General features: G+C 45.2%; 1 protein-coding gene across 1 annotated transcript in view; it reads left to right on the top strand.

Annotated features, from left to right (window-relative positions):
* Positions 1 to 1,444: 1,444 nt before the first annotated feature.
* Positions 1,445 to 16,951, top strand: part of PDLIM1 (PDZ and LIM domain 1) — a 39,170-nt gene continuing 23,663 nt past the window's right edge. The window contains exon 1 of the mRNA XM_069460068.1: positions 1,445 to 1,648. Coding sequence (XP_069316169.1) covers positions 1,553 to 1,648 — 96 coding nt within the window. The 5' untranslated portion in view covers positions 1,445 to 1,552. The remainder of the gene's footprint in view (positions 1,649 to 16,951) is intronic.

The raw sequence follows: 16,951 nt of genomic DNA, 5'->3' as shown, positions 1-16,951 counted from the left end.
TAGGTAGGCCAGGACCACAAGGGACAGGGCTGTGCATTTAACACGCTCATTGAGCATGTGCTCTATGCCAAGCACTGTGCTAGGGCCTGGGTGCCAGGATGAAAGAGTCCCAAGAAAACTGTGAAGAAACTAGGGCACAGAGAGGGTAAGTGGTCCTGAGGATGGCCAATGCATAACATCCAGAAAGTACTATGTGCCAGGCACCATTCTTGGCACTGGGACACAGCAGTGATCAAACAGATAAAAACCCCTGTCCTCATGGAACTAAAGCTTAGGAGTGGGGGTGGAACAAATATATAAAATATAGAATATGTCAGATGGGGATACATACAAAGGAGAAAAATATGGTGGGTGGGGGAACGTAACAGGGCATTCTAGAGAGGATGTTTTCAATGGCGCCCAGAGATGGCTTCAGAAAATGACCTTAGAACAGAAAGAGCCACCGGGAAGTGTGGGAGAACAGCATAGCAGACAGCCCCCAGGCCAGGCCCTGAGGCAGGAGCAAGGTCCCCAGCTGAGTGGGGGAGGGCAGGAGGCGGTGAGGTCAGAGAGGGAGTTGGGTCCTTTCTCGGGGTGGTCCTATGGGAATTTTAAGAATCTGGGTTTTTACCCAGAGTGGGGTGGGTACCTAGTGTTCAGGTGGAGGGCGACAGGGAGCCAGCTTAGGAAGCTAGTGGCAGGCTGGGAGCCCGTGTCCTCCTACTCAGCCCTTTGCAAGCACATAGCCCTTGGCCTGCCCAAGACTTGAAGTTTGAACTGGTGGGAACCTACAGCGAACTCCAGTCTGGAGGAAAGATTTCTAGGAAGGTCTTGAAGTCCAATTATAGCCCCGTGTGATGGCCTCATTAGCCTTAGAAAATTTCTAGGACCGGGTTCTCTAGCACAGGGAGCCCGGGCAAAGGTCCAGATGCTGACGAGTTGTGCAGCCCGGGGCAAGTCTAACCTCCCAGCAGACTCGGTTACTTCATCTGTAAAATAGGACTAAATGCCCTGGCTGCAAATGCAGCAAATGAGATTATTCGAAAGCACCTATAAAAAAGCAAATGAGAAAAATGGAGCTGACCTCAGAGCATACTTTGCACAGGACTTTTATTCTCATTTTACAAAGTGCCAAGTTCGGGTTTGTCTAGTCCGCGGTCTGTCGGGACCTGTTTCCCTCTCACCTGGCGCCTGCTCCAGGGCTGGGAGCGGCGGTGCGGGGGGGCCGGAGGGGAGTGGTGCGGGAGTCCCGGGCGGAGCCGCTGAGAATCCCGGACCCCCGACCTCAGCCCCGGCGCGGGCCCGGGGAGCCTGGGGCGGGCGGGGAGCGGCTGCGGGCAGCGGGCGGGAGGACTGGCTGGGCGGGCGGCACCGACGCGGCCTGGGCGGAGCCGCCCCCGACCTCGCCCTCGCTCCCGCCCTGTCCCCTACCGCCCCGCCCGCTCCAGGCTCCCGGGGACCGCGCCGCGCGCTCTTTCTCCGACAGCTGCCAGGGGAGCCCAGCGCTCCGCGCCGCGCCGCGCCGCGTCCTGTCCGTCTGTCCCTTCGGGTCGCCGTCCGCTGCCGCCGCGCCATGACCACCCAGCAGATCGTTCTCCAGGGTCCGGGACCATGGGGCTTCCGCCTCGTGGGCGGCAAGGACTTCGAGCAGCCTCTCGCCATTTCCCGGGTAAGAGCAGCTGGACGCGCGTGGGAGCCGGGCGCTCCCGGGAGGAGGGGCGGCGCCCGACCTGGGGGTGCTGGGGCCCCACGGTGCTGCCGGGGACAGAGCCCAGAGCGCGGCGGGGCGCGTCCAGGTGCGCGCCAGGGGCCCGCCGCTCCCCGCCGCCCCTTCCCCGACGCTGCGCTCCCGGGCAAGCGGGCGGGCGCGCTCACGATGTCCGCCAGAAAGGAGGGGGCAGTTTGGGTTCCTTGGCCGCAGAAGCGCGGTTCGGCGTTGGAAGTGCTTTGTCAGCTGGCGAAGGGACGAGGGTCCTCGCAGATCGCGCGTGCTGGGAGATAGCACTTCTCCGTTCTTCACGCAGAGTGGCAGAAAGCGACAGGAAAGATCTGGAAAGTGAGGTGGAGTGAGTGGGCAATTTACTGGGGGCTACGTGGGATTAACTTAAAAAACAATCACCGAAACAACTAGGTTTCCACTCTTTGGACTTGATCCATGGTCACTCTCTTCTTCTTAATCTTTTGGAGAGAAGGTGGGATTTTGGAAATAAACACACAAACAAACCCTCTTGGTCATCCTTCTCCTCCTGCGGGAGGTGGCCACGCCATCATTAGGCCTGTCATTCCCAGATTACCCCCTGGCCAGTGCCCCCTTTCCTCAGGGGATGAGGGGATACCGGGGCGGGGCTCCTACCCTGTGTGTGTGGCCGTGGTACTTGAAATCTCCTTGGAGGATCTCATCTTCTTGGAAGAGCCCCCTTTCGTTCCTGAACCACCAAACCCATCACCCCCAAATAAAGTGGAATACGCAGGGAAACCCAGACCCAGTGTTTGTAGGCCCAGGCTTTGGCCCTCTAATCTAGCCAAACACAAGGTTGATGTCCCCCTGACAGTCGCCACATTCAGTGCCTGGGCACCTAGAAGGGGGTCAATACATTTTTTTTGAATGTAGAAAGGGAGCAGGAAACGCACTCCCTGGTGGCCGCGCCTTGCCTAGAGGCGGCACATTCCATTCTTGGGCCCATCTGCCTGCTTGAAGCTGACCTTAAATTTGTCTCCCCAGCCTTCTAAACATCCCTCTTGTTTCTTGGGGCAGGGAGGGAGAATGGAGCAGGAAGGGGAAGATCCCTTTGGGTTTTTTTGACTTAAACTCCTGCCTCCAGCAGCTGAAGGAATTTGGTGGGAGGTGCAGAAGAATTGGGGGCCCCCTCTCGGCCTCTCTGTCAGTGGAAGTCCTGCCCATGCTTCCTTCCAGGTGGGCCTGGCCCAGTGAGGAGGTCTTCTTTGACCATCCCACCCCCAGAAGGAGCAGGTGGCTCAGTTCTTAAGCCCTGTCTTCCACCTGCTCTCCTTGTCCCACAGAGACCTTTGATCATTTTCGAAGGTACACGGTGTCTTTCCAGCCACCAGCTGAATTCTTCAAGCACAGGAGCTGTGCCTTCCCCAGATCTGGAACCCCGCTCCCAAGCCTGGCATGGAGTTGCACCTGGCTGTGCTGGATAAATCCTTCGGGCTTATTAATAAATGCTTGTCCAGGGACGGCATCGCCTCTGCACATTCAGACTCGCTTACCTCATAGTCCATTTGTCCCTGTTCTTTGTGTCTATAATTAACCTGTCAGCCCTCTCCACTTCTGAGATTTATATATGACTTGAAACCTTTTTTTAAGTAGTGGAGGATGTATTGGCAATCTGTTAAAAGGGCAGTTACCGCCTGCCTGCCATTTTAGCTGCTTTAAAAGTCTTGTTGTAAGAGGCACTGGGCAGGAATGATGGTATGAAGTGGAAAACACCACACTGTGAATTCATTAGTTTGTACTTTCATATATTCATTCATTTATTATTTATTTATTGGTATGTGCATGTTTAATGAGCACATACCATATGACAGAAACTGTGCAGAGCTCCTCAGAAACTTGAGGACACAGCTCCGTTCTCAAGGTGTTCGTGGTCAAGTGAGGGAAGCTAATCTTTAAAGTGCCCTTGGCAGGTGCTTTAATTGAAAGGTGAAAGTGACTCAGAGGAGGTGACATTCTCATACTGAGAGTCATTTACTTGTCCCTTTATTTCATTATTATTATTATTATTATTTTTTTTTTTTTGAGACAGAGTCTCAGTCTGTTGCCCGGGCTAGAGTGCCTTGGCGTCAGCCTCGCTCACAGCAACCTCAAACTCCTGGGCTCAAGCGATCCTTCTGCCTCAGCCTTCCGAGCTGCTGGGACTACAGGCATGCACCACCATACCTGGCTGATTTTTTCTATATATTTTTTAGTTGTCCAGTTAATTTCTTCCTATTTTTTAGTAGGGACGGGGTCTTGCTCTTGCTCAGGCTGGTCTCGAACTCCTGACCTGGAGCAATCCTCCAGCCTCAGCCTCCCAGAGTGCTAGGATTACAGACGTGAGCCACCGCGCCCGGCCTATTTCATTATTAACACATGGAAAAAATGTGAGCCTGTTCATCTCTAGGGAATGAGAAAGTCATTGTCTTAAAGGGACTCTGGAATGGCCATCTGAGATCTGGGGCTGATCTGGTGTCTGCTTCGTATTTGAGCTGTACCTGGGTGAGTCTTTTACTGTCTGAGACTACCTTTTTAACTTTTTAAAAAATTTTTTAGTATCTCTGTAATGGGAATAACGCCAGCCCATGGCTGGGAGTTAGGTATGTCAGAGTGCTCTGTAAACAGTGGATAACAGTGAGGTGGTGTGAGCATCAACTAAGAGATATACACCTTCTGGTTGGTCGGTGTGTTACTTTTATTATCCTGGGCAGATACAGTTTGCTTAGTATGGTTTTGTATATGTAGACTTGGAGTCTCCACACCAAAGCAAACCATAAAATTAGGTTGGTAGAGGAGTGCCTTTTATTTAAATAACTATGTTTGCTTTGTCTTGCATGAATTATTTTGGTATTGGCTTCAATCTTTTGTTAAACTGTTAAAGCTTCTGCATATAACACTGTAATCTTCTATACTTTCAATGTTTTCTTTTTTTAACTTATTTTTTATTATGAAATGAACAAGTCATAAGATATATACATGCATAGCAAATGATTATGAAGTAAACACTTGTATAATCACCACTCAGGCCAAGAAATAGAAGATTGCCAGCATCTAGAAGCTCGTTAAATGTAACCCTATCCTGACTTATGGTAATCACTTCCTTACTTTTCTTCATAGTTTTATCACCTAAATAGGCATCCCAAATGCCATACTTTAATTTTGCCTGTTTCTGAACAGGTTCATGCAGAACATATATATTTTTTGTGTGTGTGAATAGCTTCGTTAGCTCCTTAATGTTTTCATCTGTTGTAGTGATCAACTTAAAATTTCAACCCAGATTTCTAACTTTAAATGAGGATAGACTAGCTTTCTTTTTTCACCCAGTTTCTCATTTAAGGCCCCTGCCTTGGACTCCCTGATGATCCAGCACCACATTTGCCACTGTTCCCTGAGATTATTTTTGTTGTTTGTTTTGGTCAGTTCCTGCTCCAAACCTACAGTTGTCTATCTCCTTGAGGTTGTTTTTTTCCCCCCATGTCAATTTCTTATTTCCTCTAGTTGCATTCAAGGGAAGCCTTCGGAGAGTCCATACCCAGGCCAAAACTGCTGCTCAGTTTATGTTGACTGTTTTTCTCTCCCAGCAACTGATGAAAGACAGGAAGGGGTGGGGCCAGAGATAAGGGATGCTCTTAGTTGGAGGAGCTGCTCCTTTGCCTCTTGGGTCCTGGGTAACTCTGGTAAGAGCCCAGTGGTTTCATGGCAAATGCTGGTGACCTTTGCTCAAGTATCCCAAGGGGTGCTTAATAATGGATACTCTAGCCAGAGGGTCATTTCTGAATTTTAAGAGTGGTATTTCCAGATTCAAGGAGATTTTACATCATGTCCTAAAGGTTGAAAGAGCAGGGCTTGCCTGTCAGTATATGAAAAGCAAGAAATGTCCACGAAGGCTCATTATGTATTAATGGCCCTTGTGCTGCACTCCCTCATTGTGTGAAATTGATCACCTGGGAAATATTAGCAGCTCTAGCCAATCACAGCTGACCTAAGGAGAGTGGAGGAAGAAGATGAACCAAAGAGAATGACAGGTAAGTGACCGCTTGAGCCCACTGGCATGAAATTTACCAGCCCATGTTATCACCTCACCAGATACCCTCCCATCTCCTCCCCAGTCTCCGGGATGCCAACCTTGCTAGTTTATTTTTGAGGCGGAGAGAGGGAAGAAGGACGGCTTTAGGGTATTGCAGGCCGGCGTATGACTGAGAGGAGAGTGTCATCTAACCACTAGGGTCATACTCTCCTCGGTTGATCAGGACTGGGAAAATCGCCAATGAATTGCTCTGTGCTAGGACAAGGCTAGGACTAGCTAGGACTAGCTGTGCCCATTCCTAAGCCATGCCTTACTCTTGCTCCAAAGAGGAGAAGAAAGCTGGTATTCTTTGCTTTTTACAGATAGGGAAACTCAAGTGCCCACAGGTTAGGTAATTTGTTTGAATTTACATAATTTTTCATTGACAGACCTACTTGTTAACTTCCTGGTAAAGGAGAGGGTAGAGACTGGTTAAAAATGAGCAAAAGTGATTATGTCAGAAAACGAATTTTTATAGGATGATTTGACTTCCAGTAGGTCTCCGGGGAGAGGCCAGGTGGAAGCTGCCGGGACTGCCGGGACTTGTGTAGGGTGTCTGGTAAAATGTCCAGGGCCGGGACTCAAGCTGAGCTCTAGTCCTGAGCACCGCATGGGTGGCCCTGGGCAAGTCATATGCCTTTTCTGGGGTTCAATTCTCTGTAAAGATAAAATATTAAATGAGCAAGCAAACTCAGGGGGTTTTGTACCCTTTGAATTTGGGAGCCCACTTTTTCATTGTTAGAGTATCCTAGTTTCTCATGGCGTGGGTTGTACCTTCAACCATAAGTTGATTTAGAAAATGTCCTATGAATTCAGGATTGTTTGCAGATGAATTTGTGTCCTGTTAATCACAAGAGTATCCATTTACACTTGAAAGATTTGTGTGAGAAATATTTATTTGATCTACTTGTGATAATAACCATAGTTAAAATGTATAGAGGACTCTTTGTGTGCCGGGCACTATTTTAAGTGCTTAGTGTATTCTCTCAGTGATCCTCACAAGTGTCCTATGAGGTAGGTACACTTAAGATCCCCATATTACAGATGAGGAAACTGAGGCATGGAAACATTAAGTACTTTGCCTGTGTTATGTAGCAGTGAGTGGCAGAGTTGGAATTTGGCTGACCAGTCTGGCTTCAAAGACTGTAGTCTTAATCTCTATGTCATAATAATGTTTTCATAGCAGCTAACATTTTTTGAGTGCCTGCTCTGTGCTAAGCAGGCATTGCATTATCTTCTTCCATACTCCCCACAACCCTTGACAAAGGGACACAGGACACAAAGCCAGTCCATTGCAGAGCTGGGAAGTGAAGCCAGACAGATGGACTCTCAGGCCAGCTGTAACCGCTGTATTCTGCTTCCTGATAAGCCGTAAATGTTGATATTTCATTGCTAGCCATATTACCCAGCACATAGGTTGGAAAAATGCTAATGGTAGTGCAGGCGTCAACATGAGGGTAGGACCCTCCTGGGCTCCATCCCTCAGAACCTCTCATGTCCCTGCGGGTTGGCCAGGTGGCCCTCCAGTTGGCACGTGGCCTCAGCTCAGAGCATCCTGGACAGCAGCACCTTCCCTCCCTGTCCCTCCTGAAAAACCAGAAGCCACGGCCCCACCTGGGAGAATTTACAGTCTAGTTATGGGATTCCATGCCCATGTGGACAGTGAAAAACTGAAGAGGAGTGGGAGGATTGGCTAGAGCAGGGGTCCCCAACCTATGGTGAGTTGTATAATTATTTCATTATATATTACAACGGGATAATAATAGAAATAAAGTGCATAATAAATGTAATGTGCTTGAATCATCCCAAAACCATCTATCCCCCCACCCCGATTGCCTGGTCTGTGGACGAATTGTCTTCCATGAAAATAGTCCCTGATACCAAAAAGGTTGGGGACTGCTGGGCTAGAGAAATACCTGCTGAGAGGAGATTTGGGATCAGTTTTTGTGGCAAATGAAGATGACCACCTTGTGGTAGCCAGGCCAAGTCCAGAATGAAATATGAAAAATGAAAATGAAAGACCTAAGACGAAAAGGTGATTCTTACATGTGTCTTAGCATCCTGTGTGATTGTTGATGCTGTGGTTAGCCTCATCGTGGGTAAACTCGGGGTACCCATCTGTAACTGAGATCTGTGGTGTGCTTTCCTACACAGTACACTGCCTCCTTGGTAAATGCCATGAACATCAAAATGATTTTCTGAAGAACACAACAGTCTTGTAGGAGGCCAGGTTCCTGAACAAGGGATTCAGGGCGTAATTTTTTAGATATGACCGCTGATATCAAAGAAGACAATAAGAACATAGAAGGACCTATTTAAGATGCAGATGTCGAAAATGCATACAGATAGATTAAATTTGGATGCCGCAGCAATGATTTGCATCCGTGTCTTTTAAACAAATTATAAAAAATACTCTTCTAAGCTGAACATAACCATACCCTATAACCCAACAATTCTCCTAGTTAAATACTCAATGGAAATAGGTCCACATGAGCACCAAAGGACATGTTTGGGAATTTTCCAAGCGGCACTGTTCATGATAGCCCCAAATTTGAAACAATTCAAATGTCTAACAACAATAGAATAGATAAATGGTGGTACAGTTATATGATTTAAGAGGCCACAGCCACGAAAATGAAGAAATTACAACTGTGCATAATGACAGGGGTGAGACATACACACACACACACACACACACACACACAATGTTGAGAGAAAGAAGGCAGACATAAGAATAAAGAGTAAATACTGTGTGATTCCAGTTATATTTAATTAATCAGGCAGAATTAATGGACAGTGTTGGAAGTCAGGATCATGGCAAACCTTTGCCGGGAGGTTAGTGACAGACAAGGCGCATTACCTTTGGGCGATCAGGTGATAATTCTGTTTCTTTATCTCATGCTGTTTGTGTGGGGGTGCTTTCTTTGTGAGAATTCATTCAGCTGTGTAGTTTACGATTTGTGCTCTTTTCTGTATGCATGTTATCCTTCAATAAAGTTTACATAGAAACCCCTGTAATTATTATAAAAGATCAGGTAATATGAAAGTATGGAATGCGTAAGGTAAAGGCTTCTCTAGTCTTACTTCCCAGAGGTAAAACACTGTTAACAGATGGCTACAAAACTTTCCAAGCTGTTTCCCATACACATAGCATTTTTAAAACCAACTTACCATATCACAATGAACTATTTGGACTTTGTTGCTTTGTGCTTTCTGCCTTATTTTTACTGCAACAAATCAAGAATTAAAGGCATCTTGATGTCATGGGAAGATGCATTTTCAGTATCAGCTGGATCTAGGTTCAAACCCTATCTTGTCCATTTATTAGCTTGTATGTCCTTGGACAGATTAGCCCTTGAAAACTCAGTATCCTTATTTGTAAAGTGGAAATAATAGTACTTGTCTTCAAAGGTTGTGATGAGATTAAGATGATGTATAGAGAGAGCCTAGCACTGTGGCTAACACACAGAAGGCATCAGGATATATTACTAGTAGTACTATTTAAAAAAATTAGTGGTAGCTACTGTGTATTGATTGAGTGCTTATTATGTGCCAGACATTGTTCTAAATTTTTTACAATCATAATCTCATTTAACTCTTCCAACAACCTAGTGAGGTTGATACCATTATCAATTTCATTCGATAAATGAAGACAATGAGTCAGAGAGAGTAACTTTTTCAAGGTTTAGTGAGTGTTTAGGCTTTGGGTTATGGGCGGTGGTGTTGGAGCTATTTAAAAGCATGTAGGCCTCATAGAGGCTTATTTGGAGATTTGAGAAACTTGTTGAGAAATTAATCAGGGTAGTCTATTTCGCTACCTGCTTCATCCTATTCCTTTCTTAGAAATAGTGATTGGTCTTTCAAACTAAGAGAGCCATTAAGTCTCTTTGAACTGCTAGCCCTTAGCACTAATAACTTTCTTTTGCACTGGGCCTAATGTGAAGCTGGATTAAGGCACAATTTATCTACAAGCATCTACCCTACTTTATTGCCTCATTTTCCTGAGAAAATGGTTATAGACTAACCGAGAACATTTTGAAACAGTCTAAGCTCGTACAGCTTCTGTGGATGTAATATGGCTCCAAAGTCTGTGCTGTAACCTGGGCTTGCAAAGTGACTCAGAAGAGTCTGAAGTGAGTCCAAATTCCGCATTTGAATGGCACATTGCAGGGCTGGGTCCGGCTTTGTCCCCCACCTTAGAATCTGTTAACGTTACACCTAAATACCTTGACACAACCATTAGATCAACGGAGGTTGTTCTTAAAGGCACATAGCATTGAGATTGAACTTGAATTTCACATTTCTTTATCCAAGTCATATTTTGAATAATGCCGAAGTATAGCTGTCATTTATGCTGCCTCTCTCACTTACTTGTAGGATGGATTTAAGGTGACTTACAACACCAAAATGTGTATTTAGGATATTTAAAACTCACATAAGATTTAACAAAAAATTGGAATATAGAAGAGGAAAGAGAGAGATGTGGCCGGGAGCTTTTTAAATCAGTTGGTTTCCGTAATTGCACACTACATTTAGTTGTGAGTTTTCGGGCCAAGGGAAAATAGGAACCATGTTGAGTTATTTAGATATCTGGGTTGAAATTACTTCTGCAATGCTCCATTTGCAGAGCATCTTCAGGGATGTTGACTAACATTATCAGGGGCTGCGTTTCTTAAGAACTCTGTTTTTTGTAAGAGATAGAGAAATACTATTCTAATGCATATTTCTTTCAAGGGCTTGCTGTATACTTTAACAGGTCTGTAAGCCCTTGAAGTTGTTTCTGGAGCAGCTGAGATCTTAGGCTCTACCTGGTGACTTAACTTCGTTCAGGGCGAGAGCTTAGGGGGAAAGGTTAGTCAGCATCTCCCTTGATGTTTCAAACCCAGTGAGCATTAGAATTTTCTGGGAAGCTTTAAAAAAATATAGATTCTTGGATCCCACTGTGTAGACCCTCTTTAGCGGATCTGAGATGAGTGTGGAACTCCATCTATACTTTTAATCCCCTCCCCCACAGAGGATCTGATGATGAACTTATCTGGGAACCATTGCCTCATTCTTGCAAACACCACAGGTCTCTGAGTTATTGGTGAGCAGGGTCGATTTCTGGCCAGAGATTTAGATGCCAACTCCAAGGGGCAAAGTTAACAGTGTTCCATGGCGATTCAAGAAATTGAACTGTAGTCCTGTCCATAAATAAAAGTCATAGAACCTTCTGGATAGAGACAGTTTTCCCCCTCAGGAAAAAAATCAAACAAACAAACAAACAACAAAAAAAAACCCAACCACAACCCTCTGCATCAGAACTGTTTAAACCATTTGACAAATATTTGGTTAAAACCCCCATCTCTGTCAAAAGGACAACAATACAATTCATCATCATCCACGCTGCAATACTTTTGAGAAGGAAATGGGGTGCTTTTGATAGTTAAGCTGGGAAAATATAGGCTACTGTCTTGGGCAAACCAGGGTGTCTGGTAATCCTAGTCATAAAATGTTTCTACATTTGATTGTGCTTTTCATAACTTTTTAACCAAGCGGTGGTCACAAACTCATTTGTGTGAAAGGGCCTGGAGGCAACATAAATGACGTGAGGTTTTTTTGTTTTTTTTTTTTTTTTTTAGAGATAAGAAAATATATTAAAAAGGACTAATATGCTTGCACATTCATTTTTATTAAATTAATATATGTTATATATGTATAAGAATTTAAAAAAAATACAGCTTTTTAAGAAGCTGGCATTGAGTTTATGTTAGCTGGAATTGAAGCATAAGGTCTGTTTGCAGCAGGAAGTTGCGTGGTGGAGGGTATCTTCCCTCTTCTAAGTCACATGAGCCCTCAGTGGGATTGCTGCTACCTCCTGTTTCTTTGCCCACCAAAACTATTTCTTTGCCTATGAGAATTACATAAGAATGTTGCTTGGCTTATTTGGGAATTATATTTCCTTTCTACATTCACTTCTGGCTTAGTAATTTTACAGAAGGCAAACTATAATCCCTAATCCAAACCATTCTAGCACAGGGACAACTTTTTCTTACCTTGAATAATCACAGTAAACTTTCTGACTTAGCCTCGTGCCCAGCATGCAGAGCTCAGGGTATTTGTTGAATGAACAAATGATGTGTTCCTATAAATTTCAAAATGATTTCCCCTAAAAACTGGCACCCTTTAGGGCAGGAGAGATTAAAAAAAAACACTTAAAGAGTTGGGGTTTGAATTGCCTCATCCTGTAAGCTCTGCTGAATTATTTTTTCCTCTTTTAAATCATGCTACATTAAAAGAGTCAAAAAGGCAGTTATAGGGTGGTATAAAGCATAATAAGAATTATATGTGTATATTAGAATGAGAAAAAATGGCTAGAAGGCTATATACCTTCATAAATGAGTTTTGACTAGGGGGTGAGGTAGTCAGAAAATTAATAGCTGCAATGGGAGCAAGTACTCGGTTTCTGTGTCAGGGCAATAGAGCATGGTGGAGTCTGTGGCTAAATGGACAGTGAATTCCTCATCTAGAGGGGCAGAAGCTCCTTATTTGGTGCTGATTGTTGTCATTTGGGAATCTAGGCCCAGAATTGCCAGATTTTCTGATTTTTCCCAGGGAGCTGACAATTTAGGGGTTTGGGTAAAATTTACTGATATATAAATATTGGCAAGTAATTTAATTAAAAAAAAAAACCAACCCAAGATTGTGGGCTGGGTTCATTTCATAGGCCTCCAGCTTTCAACCTTGAGCCAGGGAATTAGAGGAATCCCATGTAGCTGTCAATAGAACATGTGCTTGTAAGTAGGACTGCCTTTTGAAAGATCCACTGGGGGAAGCTAGCTTCAGAATGGCTGGCCCAGAGGCTCAATGGGCAGCTCTTGAATGGATCTGCTTCTTTGAACGACTGTTAGAGCATATCTGTCAAATGCAGTCACTTTAATCTCAGCAGAGCTAATCTCAACAGAGCTAAGGCTCAGTGGTTATTTCTTGGCAGTTAACTGGGCAGTCCACGTCAGATGCTATCTTTAAATTCCTTTGTTGGTCCTCATTGTTTTCCAGATAAAGTACAGTCTTCTTAGCAGGAAAATAACAGGGCTTATAGCCTGGTCTGTGCTTAGGTCTCTAACCTCACTCCTTCCTCCCCCTTTATTCCTTGTGTTTTATCCATTACTAGTCCCATGCTGTTCCTGTAACTTGGCATGCTCTTTCCCACCTCCTTTTGTGGTTTTGCATAGTTTTAAGCAGCACCTCCTCCAGGAAGACTTCCCTGATTCCACCTTCAGGCTCCTTTTTTTACCTTTTGCTTCTAGCATAGCACTCATCAGATGTTGTATATGCCTATCTTGCCCAGGAGACCGTGAGCTCCTTCAGGGCAGGCACCACCCTTTTCACAGCTGTCTATCAGTGCCTTGTGTGGTTCCTGGAATCCACAAACAATAGCCTGTATTTCTACAGCCCTGACAGTGGGCACTGCCTGAATTGTCTCACGTAATCCTCACAACAGCCTTCTGATGTCAGGACTGTTCTTCTCATTCTTGTTGCACAGATGAGAAGAGGGGCGTGCAGAAGTAAAATACCCTGTCCAAGGACACTTAGCTCACCAGTCACGGAGACAGGACTTGCACTTGTGACTCTAAAAGCCACATCTTAACCAACAAGCTTCACTATCTTTTAGAGTAAATAAGGGTGTCTGATGAGTGAATGAATGCAAGAGAGAAAGAGGGAACAGGGGAGGGATGAAATAGAAACATGCTATTGTCACAGAGAAGGGGTTACTGGTATCTTTTTATTTGTCATGGCTTGTGGGTACATCCAGTTTTATATAATAGCAATATCATTTAGATGTGTAGTTATTTACATGTAAGTTGGAGAAAGTGGGACAGCTACTTCATAGTCCTGTTTTGCACCTTTAGAAGTGAACTTAAACTTCAGAAACCTCCTTATGTGCTCTGGACTGGCAGCGATGCACAGGTTTTAAAGATGCCTTGTGAACTTGCAGTATAGAGCGGGTATAGTTTGGTTGGCCTCCAAGTAAGCAGTGTCTGCCTGGGGATGGGGTGGGGACAGAAGATGAGGGAGACGAGTGAATTTTGCAGAAAATGGCAGATGATTCATTAGCAGAAATTGTTGTGCCTAAACCCATTCGTTTTTATGTAGTGAGAGTTTTGTGATCTAGTTACATGGTCTCTGGGGGAGAACGCTGGCAGAGTGGGCCTGTTTCTTTGGAGGTGAGTGTGCGGTTTTTTTTTTTTCCCCCAGAAATTGAACCTAACTTCATTGTGAATTGGTTCTGATGGAATTAGACAGTCAGGAGGAAATTAGAATGGACAGTGTCGTATAGTGAGTTAAAAGGGTGGACTCTGGAACCTGCCACGCCTGCCGCTCCCCAGCTGTGCAACCTACTTCACCCCTGTTCCTCCATTTCCTCAGCTGTAATGATGCAGATAACATTGCCTGCCTGATGGCATCATGGGAAGGTTGGTAAATTAACCCTTGCTAAACACTTAGACTTGCTTAGCACATAATATACTCATTGGCTGGTGGTTATTATTATGATTATGATGAACAGTTAGTGTGTAGCAAGGATTGGGGTGTTCCATTCAAGACAGGAGCTACCCAGTGTTAGAGACACAGGCTTTCTTTTCTTTGACACTTGTCAGTTCTGTGTCATGATTTGTGTGTTTTATAAGGGGTGGGGTTACTGGGCCCTGGCTCAGTACAGAGCAGTGGAGTGACTGTCCTGTGTCCTATGCACCCAGGAAGTTGCAGGAGCCTGTGACACTCCATTTCCTATGTAGAAGGCCACAACAGATGCGTCCCCTTAATTCTGGATTTCTCTTTGGCTCCGACAGTTGGGTTTGGAGCCTCTGCGTGTGGCATTGTGCTAAAGCAAAAAGGAATGGAATTTGGAATGGAAGAGTCTTTCAAGTTGAGGCTCAGCCTTTAGCTTTGTGAACGTGAACCAGTCACCAGTCACAGCTTCTCTAAGTCTCAGTTTCCTCATCTGTGGCGTTATCTAATACACTGGTGGTGAGGTCATCATTATTATGATCTCAAATAGGAAATTGTCTGTGAAGGGGCTTTGTAAAAGGCAAATCTCATAATTTGTTTAAATCTTTTTTTTTTTTTTCCAAAAGAGATGGCTCATAAAAGAATGTGAACTTAATCTGTTTATATGTGATTCCGTCCAAGTCCCTCCCATTTGATGATGTTGTCTTATAACTTTCCGAGATGTCCTTTGGCTTCCTATCAGTTTGGTTTAAAAAAAAAAAAAAGAGAGAGAGAGAGAGAGAGAGATCGGACCGAAGGATAGGATGGCCAGGCCTTGATTACTCAGGCTTGGGGATCTGAAGACTGGTTCTAGCTTGTCCAGGACCTGTCAGGATATACCTGGCAGAAATGCCTCTCCCACAAAACAGTTTGAACCAAACGCTGGAAATGCCAGACTTCTTAGCAGTTCAACATAAGAAAGTAAAAAGAAACTTCTTTCTTATCTTCTCACCCTTCACCCCCCTGCCACCTCATTATTTGAGTTTTGTAAGTGGTCATGTTCCAAGATAGCAATGTTGAGGGAAATGATGATTTGTGGAATAAAAATATTTTTGATTTTCTGGGAAATACTCATTTTAAAGGATAAAATGGAGCAGCCTGATTACATATTTAACAGCACTCGATGTTTTAGATTCAATCTTCTGGTGCACAAATGTTCATTGAGCACCTGCTGTGTACCACTCACGGCGCTGGGCACCGGCATTACCGCAGCACAGAAGGCAGACACAGCCCTGCTCTCACACACCTTGGTGTTTAGTTGGCCTTTCAACATTAAGCAAATACACCCGCCAAATAGGTTTACAAACATAATGTGACCAGTGCCATAAAGAAGAACCAAGTGTATTAAAAGGATGCCAGGAGGACATAGCATAGATTGGAGGTCAGGGAAGGCCTTTTGGGGAAGGGCCATTTAAACTGAGACCTGAATAATGAGAAGCTAATTAGGTAGAGGTAAAAGCAAGTGCAAATGTCCTGAGGCAGAAAAGAACTACGGAGGGCCCTGTAGTTGGAGCTCAGTGGGGAGGTGGTGTGGTGAGGGTAGGGAGGGAGGCACCAGATTTAGGGGCCTTGTTAAAGTGTATGGACTTGATCCTAAGGAAACTGCTCTTCAACACAGCTAGATTTGGTCGTGATAAATGAGTTTGATCAGGCGTTATGCCCCTTGATTCAAGCTGCTCTCTTTAGAGGTAGAGTTTGCCAATCCCAAATAACTTGATGCTCAGGGTCATTTTAAAAAATGAACTTACATTGTCCTTTAGAAAAAATGAAATAGGCTGGGTGTTGTGGCTTGCGCCTGTAGTCCCAGCTACTCGGGAGACGAAGGTGGGAGGATCGCTTGAGCCCAGGAGTTCAGGGCTGCAGTGAGCTATGATTGTGCCACTGCACTGCAGCGTGGGCGACAGAGTGAAACCCCATCTCTTTAAAAAAAAATGAAAAAAGAGAAAGTAAAATATATATGAATTATATGAAGACACGAGATCAGCCTGCTCAGGAAGACGGGTCAGAAAATGAGAGGAATTTGTTTCACTGCATGCCCTGGGAGACTCGGAAGCTAACCCCCCAGTGTTGACTGAAATGAGAGTGCCCTACGCTTGGTGGCTGGATGAGGAGAAGCTCAGAACCTTGGATCAAGGGACTTTCATTTTCTCAAAGCCAGATCTCTGGTAAACAGATGATGGGAAAGCCAGAAAGGAAGGTTAGGAGGTCAGGATCTCTGTACTGGTTTCCACATCCTGCCACATTCCAGCGGAGTTTTGCCTGATAAAGTCATAGCATGTCCGAGCCGGAAGGGACCTCAGGGATCAGCTCATCCACTCCTCATTTTGTGAGGTCAGGGTGCTGATGGGGGGTGGACCATGACAGCAGTACCACACCAGCCACCCCACAAGGGGTAGCCTTGTCGTTTGATGAGGGCCGACTGCAAATGACAGCTGCTGAAAACTGCATCAGATATGGAGGCTTAGGGCTACGTCGTGTGTCCTGGTTCAGTGCCTCGAAGGACCTGTTACCTGGGTTTCAGCCTTAAGAAGACACCCAGGTGTTCACAAAGTCTTCCTCAATTAGATTCCAGGAGTCAAGGGCCTTCTCCAGAGGAGGCCAGAACCCTGTGGATACTGGCCGTCTGGGGGTGTTTGCTATTGCCACCCTGCTCCTGGGCG

The sequence above is a fragment of the Eulemur rufifrons genome, chromosome 28, assembly GCF_041146395.1.
Source record: "Eulemur rufifrons isolate Redbay chromosome 28, OSU_ERuf_1, whole genome shotgun sequence".
NCBI classification, from domain to species: Eukaryota; Metazoa; Chordata; class Mammalia; order Primates; family Lemuridae; genus Eulemur; species Eulemur rufifrons.
The sequence above is the reverse complement of the archived record's forward strand: the minus strand, read 5'-3'. Positions and strand labels throughout refer to the sequence as shown.